Raw genomic sequence first — 12,237 nt, 5'->3', positions numbered from 1 at the left:
GCAAAGTTGATGAAGAGATAGCTATGGGAGATCTTGGTAGACTTCAGCAAATCTTTTGGAAGGCTACCTTTGGAATATTTAGTTTCTATAATAGTAATAGTTTCTTAATTTAACTAACACCACTATTATTAGAGTAATGGATAATGGTTCAGTTTAATGACTTTCCACTCCAAGATATTGGTTGTTCTTGTGAAAAAACTTCATAAATATTCCATTAATGAATAAAATATACATGTTGACAATGAGATGATTGGGTATCTATTAACACCTATGAAATTATATACATGTTGGTGGTGCTAAGACCAAATGACTGATTGACATTATAGTTACCGAAGCTTTCTGTATACATGGGAGAGCTTTAGTGCAGAATCAAAAGCTTGATTGCTTTTAGACTAAAAACCCAACATAATCATGGATCAAATTTTGGTTTTAGTGTATGTATCTTGACATGATAGTGTCACAACTCCCCCACTGTGTTTTCATCATATTATGCCATTTTTCTTTTGTAAATCTTTGAGGTTCTCTCTCTCTCCCACACACACACATAGTTAAGTGTTCCATTTGTGCTCTTGAACATAATGGCTACTTTATGGGTCTCTCCGTTTTTCTTTGTCAATACTCAGTACATGAAGACTGACTCTCTCTCTCTCTCTCTCTCTCATATTGGTGTTTACCATGTCTTCTTCTTCTCTCTTGATAATAATCCTCTGGTTGAGGTTGCCAGTGTGGTTAACATGAAAATAGTCAACTGCGTAAGGTTTAAGCTGGTCGCGCAGCTGTGCAGGCTTGTGGACAAAACGGTCGGCAAGTTTGGACACTTTGTCGATTTATAAAAATAAGTCTCTCTATGACCATACTTATAAATTTGGGCAAGAGATCATTCTGTCCTTGCCTGGTTGTGTAAAACATGAACCACTATGGGGTCAATGAGAATGCATGCAAGGAATCTGATTAACAATAAATTCTTGTGGCCCAATGGCTGGCGATGAAAGCATGGGATAGGATATGATATGACCTAGCTAGAAGTGGAAGGTCAGTTTCGAGGTTTCAGGTAGAAAAATGGATAGGTTGTAACTCAGTTCATCTTCTTCCTCATAGTGAAAGACCATGTATAACTATACGACCATGGGCGTAACCTTTGGGTGAACCACGTGAAAACCTGTACCGTGTATGCACTTTTTGCATTGTCTTTCTAAGAAAAAAAAAATAGGCAACTACGAGCATAATTAACTCGAGGTAGAAACTTAAGAATCAAGTCTCCGACAAGATCTAATGCAATACAGCCAAGGGTTGAGAGATTTGAAGCAAACCCAAGTCTTCTTGTTCCTCATCTCTTGTAGAATCCCACCACACCACCACCCCAGGACAAAGAGGAAGAAACTAGACATTTGGGATGGGAAAAGGGAGTGCTATAATGTTGTCATTTATTGGTAGGATATTGAAATTCCTTTTTAGGGAGTACTTCTTGTCTCTCTCCTCTTTGACATCCTTTAACATTGTCCCTACTCCCTCACCATGTAGGTCCTTGTGATGTATTCTTTTTACGATTTGCCCTTTAGTAGAACTGAATCAAGGTTGAAGGTTTGATCTGGGTCAATCTAACCTACTATTCCAACCCAATTCTATAATCTTATGACTTTAGAAAATGTTTGAATAAAAAATGAAACAACAATATAAAATTATGCATTGTTTCATTGTTTTTGTCCAACAAAATAAGATATTCAAATTGCTTTAATCACAAATCATGGTATCGTTTATGCAAGTTTTTTAATAGAGATACAGAAAATGAATCATAAATTGATCCATAGGAGATTACAACCCTTGAAATCTTAATTTGAATGCATATTTCCACCTTTGAAAATGAAACAATTTCCCTCTTTGGTCAGTGATGAAACTGAAGGAAGTAAAGAAAGGTCTAAGATTTTGAAAAACCAAGGGAAAACAAGAACTGAAAATTAAATCAAAACAAAGTGTCCATCTTCATTAAAAAAAAAAATTGCATTTCATACCTTAAGTAGCATTCCTATAAAAAGTGCTTCTTTTAATTAAAAACGAAAGAAGATAACAAGCTATCTCGGCTGAGGGGGAGCACATAATCTAATTTCAGATTTGGGGAGAAAGCTTAGCCCCACCTTATACAGCTACCTCATGAGGACTAAAACGCGTATTTTTCTTGTCACGAAAAGCCAATCTAAGGGCCCCAAAGTGCACTCACTAGAAAAGGTTGATGATGACTAGGATACTTGTGATTTCGCCCGTGATCACGTTCTGATGTGGTTTTTCAAGTTAGCATTGTGTGATTGATGTATTCCTTTAAACCTCCAAGGAAGATTCTATCTAAGACAATCATACGACAAGTCTATGATGCAAGGTGCAAAGCGTTGGAATGTTAAGAAGTGTCATATAGATAAACTCAGTGTAGCAAAAATGAAAATGTTAACATGAATAAGTGGCAAAACTATAAATGATAACGTAATGACTGATCATGTTAGAGCAAGTCGAGGAGTAGTTCAAATAAATGACAACCTACAAAGAGGTTGATTGAGTTAGCATGGTCACATTCAATAGAGGCCTTCAAATGCCTTTTAAAGATAATTGTTTTAATCAAGATTGGAGGAATTAGAAGAACTGGAGGCAAATGCCGTAGTCCTAAGATAAACTTACGAGAAATGTGAGAAAGGATATACATAGTTTAGACATTGTATAGTTATATCTAGTATGGCCTCAAATGCAATTGATTGGAAGACAAGGATCAATATAGCTGAAAATGACTGAATTTGAGAATCATAATTGATACCAAAAAGGCCCTTAAGTGATACAAGACTTTTAATCTATTATACTCTCACGCAAGGTTTAAAGTATCGATATCAAGTATCGCAGCTGTCAGGTGATTTTAAGAGACGTATTGTCCTGTATCGAGTATTTTATCGTTCTGGGTAATGTATTTCATTGTAATTCAATTGAGAGATGTATCAAGATGTATTGTATCGGTTTGGTCAAATATGGATACGTATCAGCTAGTATCTTATGGTATTGTGGGATACTTTAAACCTTGCTCTCACATCAGTTATAAAATATCCTTGATGTATCTCTTCATCTAATGTCTTTAAGATTTTGGGTTAGACATCCAAATTATATTTCATGTGTTAATATTAGTTTTACTTACATTTACATGAATAGGTAGTTTTTCCTTTTCTAGTAACAATGAACTTTGTTTCACTATGACAATTAAAAACATTAACTTTAGAGAGATGTCATCTCATTTGAACTTTTCTTCTCCATATTAATCTATAAAAACAAATGCTAGCTTCTAAGTGGTTAAGCTTGGGTTGTGTCTTGCCCATGTAAGATCTTGCCTAGAGCTTGAGATACACAAAAACAGAATCTCATGTGATGAAAGTGACATAGAAAGCTCACAGAGCTGTTAACAATAGAAAAGAGGTGAGTAGATGTGGATTGATTAGAAAGATGAAAAATTACAAAATGGATACATGAATTAAAAATGTGGTTAGTGGACATGGTTGGCTAATGGAAAAGCTCATATTGAATGGTTTCATTTGGATGGTTTCATGTGGAGGGAATATCTTTGTAGGCAGGTAACATCATCGCGATTAAGTGTCTTGATGCATAAGCAAATATATTCAGGACCCACTCCCCATTAAGATACAATTAATAAAGTCATTTAGACTAATTTATTTTCTTAATTAATCAATTGAGTGTTACAGCTCTAAGAACCTTGTGAAACCATTAAGAATTTCTTGCTCAATCAAATGAATCTTATAGACTATTTTATTTGTCAAGTGTTTCTTTCTTCTTAAACAAACAATAAAAATAGTGTGATGAGTTTGAATCAAATAGATTAATTCAAAATATCATATCTTGTAATTGGTAAGTTTGTCTATTATTTTTGTCGAGATCTCGTTGTGCCGACAAACAATTTCGTATCTATGTGAATGAATAACCAGTTTGAATCTATGCATGTTAGTGAACTAATTAGAGGACAATTTGAATACCTTTAATCCAATTTTAGCCCTAATCCATCTCTCTCCAGGGGTTACTAGGCATGTGGATGGGATTATCTTGATAACTCTATGATTAGTTTGACTTTAGAAATCTCTTGTTCTTGGTGGGTTTTTCTCCAAGAAATTCAAAAGGAGGAGGCTCCAGAAACATCTCCCTTTATTTAGTTAGTTGAACCAAAGATGGTTGTTTAGTTAATTTGTTTTTTAAAATTAATGGGTTTTCTTCACTTATTAGGTATAATCTGTCCTTTTAGAGCAATAATCCATTTGGTTGGAAGAGCTAGCAAATGGAAGTGGCACTGCAAAGCAGACATCTTAAGTGCTCTAAGGTCACAAGCCTTTTTATTTAAAATATAAAGTTTTATGGAACATTAATGGACTCTTGTCACCATTCTTTGCAATCCAATTCTCACTACAAACAAGCACGCATGGCCAACAAGAAAACCATATATCCTTGTCAAAGAGGAGGAAAAAAGGCTAGTGGAGACTAGTGGAGATGAGTGGAGAGAGTTTTACACATAATAGATGACTTCCAAGATGTGGTGGTATCTCTTGTATGATTCTTAATTCTGATATACAACATTTTTAAGATTCAACCACTGTGTTCTTTCTAATTCTTGTAATGATAGCCATTAAATCTTTAAAATACTGCCTAAGTGTTTCTATTCTCTAAGAACCCATGAGGTTCCCATGATGGATTGCAATATTTATTAGGCCATGCAGAAGGAATATACAGTAATCACTAAGAGCTTTGCTTGTTAAACACTCTTCATGGCTTAACATGAATGAGTTTTACTCGCAGACCCTATAGTGGGGTGGTCACAATTACTCCCATTCATCCACCATTGTCTTTTAGTCAAACACTTCCTTTCTATTAACCTTTTCATGATCCAACATGATGGCTTTGCATTAGATTTTATTAAGCATGAGAGTTAATTTACTAACAAAAATAATTAAAGAAACCAACTCACCTCTAAAAGTAGAAGATTAACCTATATAATTCCAATGGAATGCTCACATCTCATTATAACACTCTGACATTAAACTTAAGACAAAAATCTCAAATCTTACAATAACTCTATAAGAGAACATAGGTATATTCATAAAATTTTATCGGATGTATGGGTTGACAGATATGATTGGATCGTATCATCCAAACTCTCTATATCCATCATGTATCTTATAAACTGTATCATTTGAATCATCTACTAAAATATATCAATATGAATCCATGAATTCAGATCAAACATAATACTTTCTTTTCTTCTTTGGTTTATTCACCTTAAATAAGTTTTCAAGATAACATGTGAGCTGTGGAAGAAGGAGAGAAAGAGGACAAGTTGGACTTTCTTGAACAATCTAGAGAAAGAAGATGTTAAGAGGAAGAGAGAGAGAAAGAAATAGAAACTTCAGGAGTGATAGAACATCAATTGATGGGAAAGCTTAAGAGAGGGCGCCACGAAAAGGTTTCACAAGCGTAATATTCACACAAAGAAGAAGAAAAGAAAAGAAAAAGCACACTTTTTTCGTTAAATCTTATGGAGGGAGACAGATTCTTAGTGCATCTTGGCGCCTGTATGCGTGAGCGGGAAAAACAGTCAAAAAAAAAAAAAAAAAAATGGAAAACATCAGAACAGCTAGTTGAAATGAATGATGCATTTTCATGGTTTTTTTTTTGTTTTTTTTTTTGTTTTGGTAATGTATCTCCATAGTTTCATACTTTCATATATAATAAAAATAATAATAGAATAGCTTCTCGATTGGTTCCTCCTCAAATGGATACTTTAGTTGGGTGGGGGCGACAAAGAAGTGGTGGAAGATATACTATAAATTGAGTCTAGATCATCGCCCCATCTGATGCTCTTATGATATTTTTTCACTATATAATAGTGGTGGACTTATTTATAAGTAATGAAAAAACCTAAGATAAAATTAATGGTAGGTCCCATTTGCGCTCCCACCCCGTATTATGTGGTTCAAAAGCGTCCCTTAGTGATCCGGAATATATCAAACTAGTGGGGTCAAGTTCAATCTCCAATCATAATTCGCTGAAAAGGGTGACGATTTTGATTTGTTATTTTGATATTGAACAGGGTTGTCGTCAGGTCGCTTGGATCTTCAATTAAATATCTTCGTTAGTCTTTACCTTGATATTGATTTTGTCGAGCGAAGTGATCAAGACATTTAATCTTAATCCTAGCTCTGTTCTTGACTTTAGACCTTAATCCTCACATTAATAATGAAATGAAATTTTAATTTTGGCCGAACTTACACAGTTTCAACTGATCATTAAATCTCTTTTCGTATGATTCGGCAAAGCTTATGGACTACAATTGGGAAAGGATGGCCCCATCTAGTACTAGAATCGGATTGCCTTTCCATGGTCCGGTTACTACAAGATCTTTCCCTTTCGGTGCCGGTAGCATTGATAGCGGTGATCTCTTATATCAAGCAAATGGCTATATATGATATATCCCTTTCATGTAGTTTTTGTTTTATCTCCAAGGAGGCCGATCGAGTGACACATTCTCAGGCCAAGGAAGCCCTAACATGCGAGGCGGCAATGGATTTTCATATTTCCACTATCTGGGTGAGGGAGGTTGTTCCTCAATCTGAGTCTGAGTCTCCTTCTGAAAATGAGTTTTCTACCAACAAAAAGGAAAATCTTTCTTTGGTAGGAACTTGATCATTAATCCATATGATATAAAAACTTATACTAATCTAGCTTATGGCAAATAAAAATTGTGTCAGATTTTAATATACTCTATTGTCATGAAGACTCTCAACTTATCACGGAGGATTGAATAGTCACATTCCAACCCTAAAACCTTAAAAAAAAAGCACTGAATTTTTATTTGTTGTAGTTGTAGCTTGCAGCTAACGGACCTGATTGCACCACGTGCAAAGTCAACTGTTTGACGATGTTAAGTAAACTAGAGGGATGCATATGCACATATAACTTTTTCTTTTTTACATTCAAGTATTTAATATTTTACGAAATTACAAAACCAAACTCTGGCTCTACTCTCCGCCCAACATGACAATTACCACAACTTTCTTGCTCAGAACCACGGTGGTGCCACCAGAAGAGACATGGCTGCCATTGTCTCAGCTAGGATGTTTGGTGCCCGTGTGAATGGCATGGGGTCATCAACATTATTGATTTCATTCTTTATTCCATTATATCACAAAATAATCAGTGAAAGAAAAAAAAATGTTAAGGGTTTTTATCAAATTGAGTTAAACTTTTAACCCTTCTTATTACTATCAAATGATTCTATTTATTTTTCAGCAACAATTGGAGTTTTGAATTTCCAAATTTTGAATCAACTGGAAGATTATTATATGATTCTAAGTTCTTATTGCTGACTCTTCAAGATAAGATTTGAATGATTAAGGTGAATCATGAATAGCCACAGCTGCGATCATCACCCAAGTGATCACTTTCTAGAGGTGGTGTCTTTTTTTGGTAACACAGAAGTGGTGCTAAATTCAAATAGAAATGTTTACGTGAGTTGTGGAAGAGGGAGAGAAAGAAGACAAGTTGGACTTTCTTGGCCCCTAGAGAAAGAAGATGTTTCTTATTGAAAAAAAAAATGTCAAGAGAGACAAAATAAATCCTACCAAAACAAGAGAGAAAATAAAATAGAAATTTCGTGAGTGGGAATGTTAACAGATGGACAATCTTTAGAGAAGGCGTCACGAGAAGGCTTAAGGCTTAACAAGCATATTTTTTTCGCTAAAAGGATCATTATATTAAGCGAAGAAGAAATATTAAAAATACATCAATTAGTACCTTACGAGAATCAACCTCTCTTACCCGCAATAATTGTTGCCCCCAATGCACCCTTCTTCACTGGTTCCTACTCAGATTAGAAAACCACTAACTCATAAAACGAAATCTAGAATGTCTAAAGGCATCCACATAAAGTTCATTAAGGATTGAAGTTGACCAAGGAATGTTAATATCAAAAGTTCCTGTTCTAGCTGCCAAATTTGCCAAAAAATATGTTATTGTATTAGTTTCACGATAGCAATGTGAAATCTTCCAATCTATAGTCATCAAATATTCTTGTAACTCTCTCCATAAATGAAAGATATATCAATGTATTTTCTTAACAAGCGTATTATTCACACATAGATAGCAAAAAAATAAAATACTAATTTCATTAAATCTTACGTAGGGAAAGAAAGATTTTTACTGCATTTTTGTGCTTCTTTGCAAAAGCAAGAAGAAGAGTAAAAAAAAATGGAAAGGATAAATATTACTTATCTCGTCTCTTAGTTAACCAAATGAAACTTAAATCCCCTCTTAGTTGGATAATATTACTTACCTCCTCTCTTACTTGTTAAAGTTATCAAATACCTATTTCTTTTGGTAGGAGCTGATCATTAATCCATACGATATAAAAACTTACTAATCTAGCTTATGGCCAAATAAACATTATGTGAGATTTTAACCCACTCCCTTGCCATGAAGACCCTCAAATTATCATAGAAGATGACCTAGATACTGAAAAAAAAGATTTATTAAATTTATTCCTTACCAAAAAATGTTCAAATGGGTAACGAAAAGTTAAAAAAAAATAAAATAAAAAATAAATAAAAAATTCAACAGCTCTATTCTGGAAAAATAAAGTTGTTTAAGAAATTCATCCGAAATAGCTTGTGCGCACCTTGTGCGGGATTCACATCCTCTGTAATTCCCTGCAATTCTCATAATTCCCTGCAATTCCCATCTAGGATTGTGATTGTGACATGTGGCATTAAGTAATCCTACAATCACCCAATGCAAACTAAATCTGATTTTTATTTATACCCACCCATATTTTCCTCTCTCCTCTCTCCTCTCTCTTCGAAAATTTAGGAATTATTTATAAATATCCCTGAATCTCTACGATCTTCTCGTCTCTCACTCTCTCGACTCTTCTATGCTCACGGCTCTCTCATCTCTTTTCACAAAATTGGAAAAAAGCCCTGAAATTGCAGCGATTCTCTCTCCTCAGCGATTAGTTGTGGCGAAGTGATACTGTGTCAAAGCAACGTTTTGCCCCTGTTGAAGAAACCATCCATGGAAGGATTTCTGGTTTGATACACTTGAGATCACTGGGAGCTTAGATGCTTTCTCTGCTTCTTTGTAAAGATCTTCAAGTGCTGGCCAAAAAAAAAAAAAAAAATACAGATCTCTAAGTCCTGCTCGTGTAGATGTAAGTTTATTGTTTTTATCATCAACAACAGATGATGTGTATATGAGACTCATCTGTACAACTAATTGCAAAGCTTTTCGTCGCCTCATTTAAATTAATCTTCAATTCAACCTCTATCTTCGCTGCAATTCTAGGGTATTCTAAATTTCGTGAGGAGAGAGAGGACAGAGCCGTGAGCATAGAAGAGAGAAAACTATTGCAAACCGGGCTTTTTTTTTCTTCTGAATTTTGTGAAGAGACAGGTGAGAACCATGAGCATAAAAGGGAGAGTGAGCAAAGAGAAGATCGCATAGATTCAGGGATTTTTCTAAATTTTACGAAGAGAGGAGAGAGGAAAATATCGATGGGTTTATATAAAAAACATATTTAGTTTGAATTGGATGACCATAGGATTACTTAATGCCACATGGCACAATCATAGATGGGAATTGTAGGAAAGGGAATTACAGAGGATGTGAATCCCCTTATGGGCACCTTGACTACATTCTCGGGGAAAGCTTTGTCGTCCACAAGAGTCAAACTCATGACCTCTTCTCCACTGAAAAGTATGAATCTTACCACCCTACCAATTAGTAGTCTTTTTTTTTCCTTTTGGTAAACAATTAGTAGTCTTTGTTAACTACTTGGTTATCGAACTACACTCTTTAAATTAAATCTAACCAAATCCAATAAATGAAAAAAAAAAAAACCATTATCACGTCATTAAAGTCATAAATAACACTAAATTACAATTATAATACACAAAATTCACTTAAAAACGTTACAAAAATCAGAAACCTTTTGTTGTTCTTGGGTAGATCTCAATAGCTAGTGTGTAAAAGCATAAACAGCAGTTGAAATATACACCAGAAGTGCAGTAGATACCAGTGTAACCAGAGTAACTACTGAATTCACAGCATACTTACTACCACAAGAAAGCAATCCCAACCTGATCTCAATCACATTCACCATCGATAACACCAAGAACAAACAACCCATCACTGACCCAACTGCAGATCCCAACATTCCAAATCTCAGAAGCTTCAAATTTATATGAGCCCTAAATGCTTCATTTACATCCTTGCTGTTGAGCAAATTAATGGCCAATTTCAATCCCTGAGCTACCAAACTTGAGAAAAGAAAGAAACTGAAAGAAACAACCTCAAAAGCTATGAGACGTTTAGCAACATCAAGACCTGCATCACAAGCTCCCTTGTTTTCTAAGCTTCGTTGGCCTGGTGTGGCTAGAGACAAACCCACGAAGACTGCTATGGTGAAGAGTGAGTTCACGTTTACAAGGCCGTCTAGAGCTGTGACATGAACGCTTGTTGAAGATAAATAGGAGCTAGATGAGGATGATGCAGGTCTGTATTGTTTTGGGAATATCTCAGATCTGGAAAATTTTCAGTTACAAAAAATAATGGTTTGGATTAGATCGAACATGAGAGAAAGAGATAGAGAAATAGAAAGAGAGAAGTGGTTGAGAACTTACTCATCCATGATCGGATCTTCTTCTGCAGCTGCTGTGATTCTTGCTTAACAAGAAAAGAGAAAATGGAGAGGAAAGCGGTTCTGTGTGTCACAGAGAAACCGAGACGAAAGAAGGAAGAAGGTAAAGGTGATGAACAGTAAGATATTTTATTCTTTTAGTCTATTGGGTTGAAATTTTTGAAGAGATATAGTGTGAAAATTAATTAAAAATAAAAGAATTTTGTCGGTTACTATGTAATTTAATACAGTATGGTGAAGTGGAGTCTCCAACTTTTGGAAGGAAAAAGAAAATTTTGGGGTCACCCCCAAAGTTACACCCGAAAAGTAATTGTTAATAATATTAATATAATATTTTATATACGGTAGGTTTTATTGATTGTATTATACCTGATTTAGTTTTCTTATTTGGTCTAATATAAACAATATATGGTTTACTAAAACTTTGATATGGACGGGTTATTGTGAGCTAATTGTGACTTTTAGATCTTGATAGACGATCTAATGTGTTTGTCTATATAAATGATGCTAAGTTCCATTGAGAGGAATTTAGAAAAGAAAATTCTAGTATCAAATTGATTATAGACTCAATTTCACAGTCGTTCCTAGTGGGAGACTAAAGAAAAGATACAGTTGAGATTTATTTTAACAATAATACCACCAGTTATAAGAGGAAAATATATCAATGACACTCCTAGTTGTTGGAAATTCAAAATTAATTATTGATGTAATTTTAAAAAAAACAAGAGCACTTTTAAACTAAAAGAAAAAACCCTAAGCTTGACTCGTTTTCTTCTTTCTCAACCATTTGCAACTGTTTATCTTTTTTATGATCTTCTTCCCTTAAGATTGATGATGATATTGGAAATGGATAAATAAAAACTAATTGAGATTAACAATGTTAGTAATAGGGGTTTGATCGATAAATTGGGTAACTAAGGGGTCGCAATAATCTAAGGAGGTAACTCAAGGGTGGCGCTGAAAATTTTCCAAAAAAAATAGAAAATTTTCAACCCACCCCTTGAGATATCCTTAAAATTCCCTGAATTATCTAACTTATCAACCAAACCCCCATAGGGTTCTTACCAAAAATAGAAACCTAGGTGAAAATATTATCAAAGACATCCGTATTGTAGGAAAAATCACAAATTATTGATATAAGCAAGTTAAATATTTCCAAACGACAAAAAAAACCTTGAGACGAAAATATTATGCTAGACTTGTTTCTTTGTCTTTTCCTGCCCTCTATGACTTCTTCCTCTACTAATCATAAATTCTCACAAAATTTGGGAGATATTATTCAAAATAATGTTTTTGCATTTAGGATGTGGGGGTAACATTAAAAATATATAAAAACTAACTGAGAGAGACCAATGGTGTTGGTGGTAAAGACTCTGATTGACATTGGATAAGTAAAGAGAGGTTTTAATATTAAGTTGTAAATAAAGGGTGGGACTGAAAATTTCTTAAAAATTGGATTAGATGTGGGGGGGGGGGGGGGGGGGGGGGTAGAATTGTAATTGCATTTCTAAATACAACGA

At 34.5% G+C, this 12,237-nt stretch overlaps 1 protein-coding gene across 1 annotated transcript; it reads right to left on the bottom strand.

Moving 5' to 3' along the window:
* Positions 1-9,462: 9,462 nt before the first annotated feature.
* On the bottom strand, positions 9,463-10,842 carry LOC149006018 (uncharacterized). The gene is made up of 2 exons (XM_089168819.1): positions 10,701-10,842; positions 9,463-10,601 (listed from the first exon to the last, which is right to left on the bottom strand). Exons 1-2 carry the CDS (start codon positions 10,706-10,708, stop codon positions 10,037-10,039), a joined length of 573 nt encoding a protein of 190 aa, XP_089024945.1. The 5' UTR covers positions 10,709-10,842; the 3' UTR covers positions 9,463-10,036.
* Between the last annotated feature and the right edge of the window lie 1,395 nt (positions 10,843-12,237).

The sequence above is a fragment of the Hakea prostrata genome, chromosome 9, assembly GCF_041222555.1.
Source record: "Hakea prostrata isolate BN-2017 chromosome 9, UWA_Hpros_2, whole genome shotgun sequence".
NCBI classification, from domain to species: Eukaryota; Viridiplantae; Streptophyta; class Magnoliopsida; order Proteales; family Proteaceae; genus Hakea; species Hakea prostrata.
The sequence above is the reverse complement of the archived record's forward strand: the minus strand, read 5'-3'. Positions and strand labels throughout refer to the sequence as shown.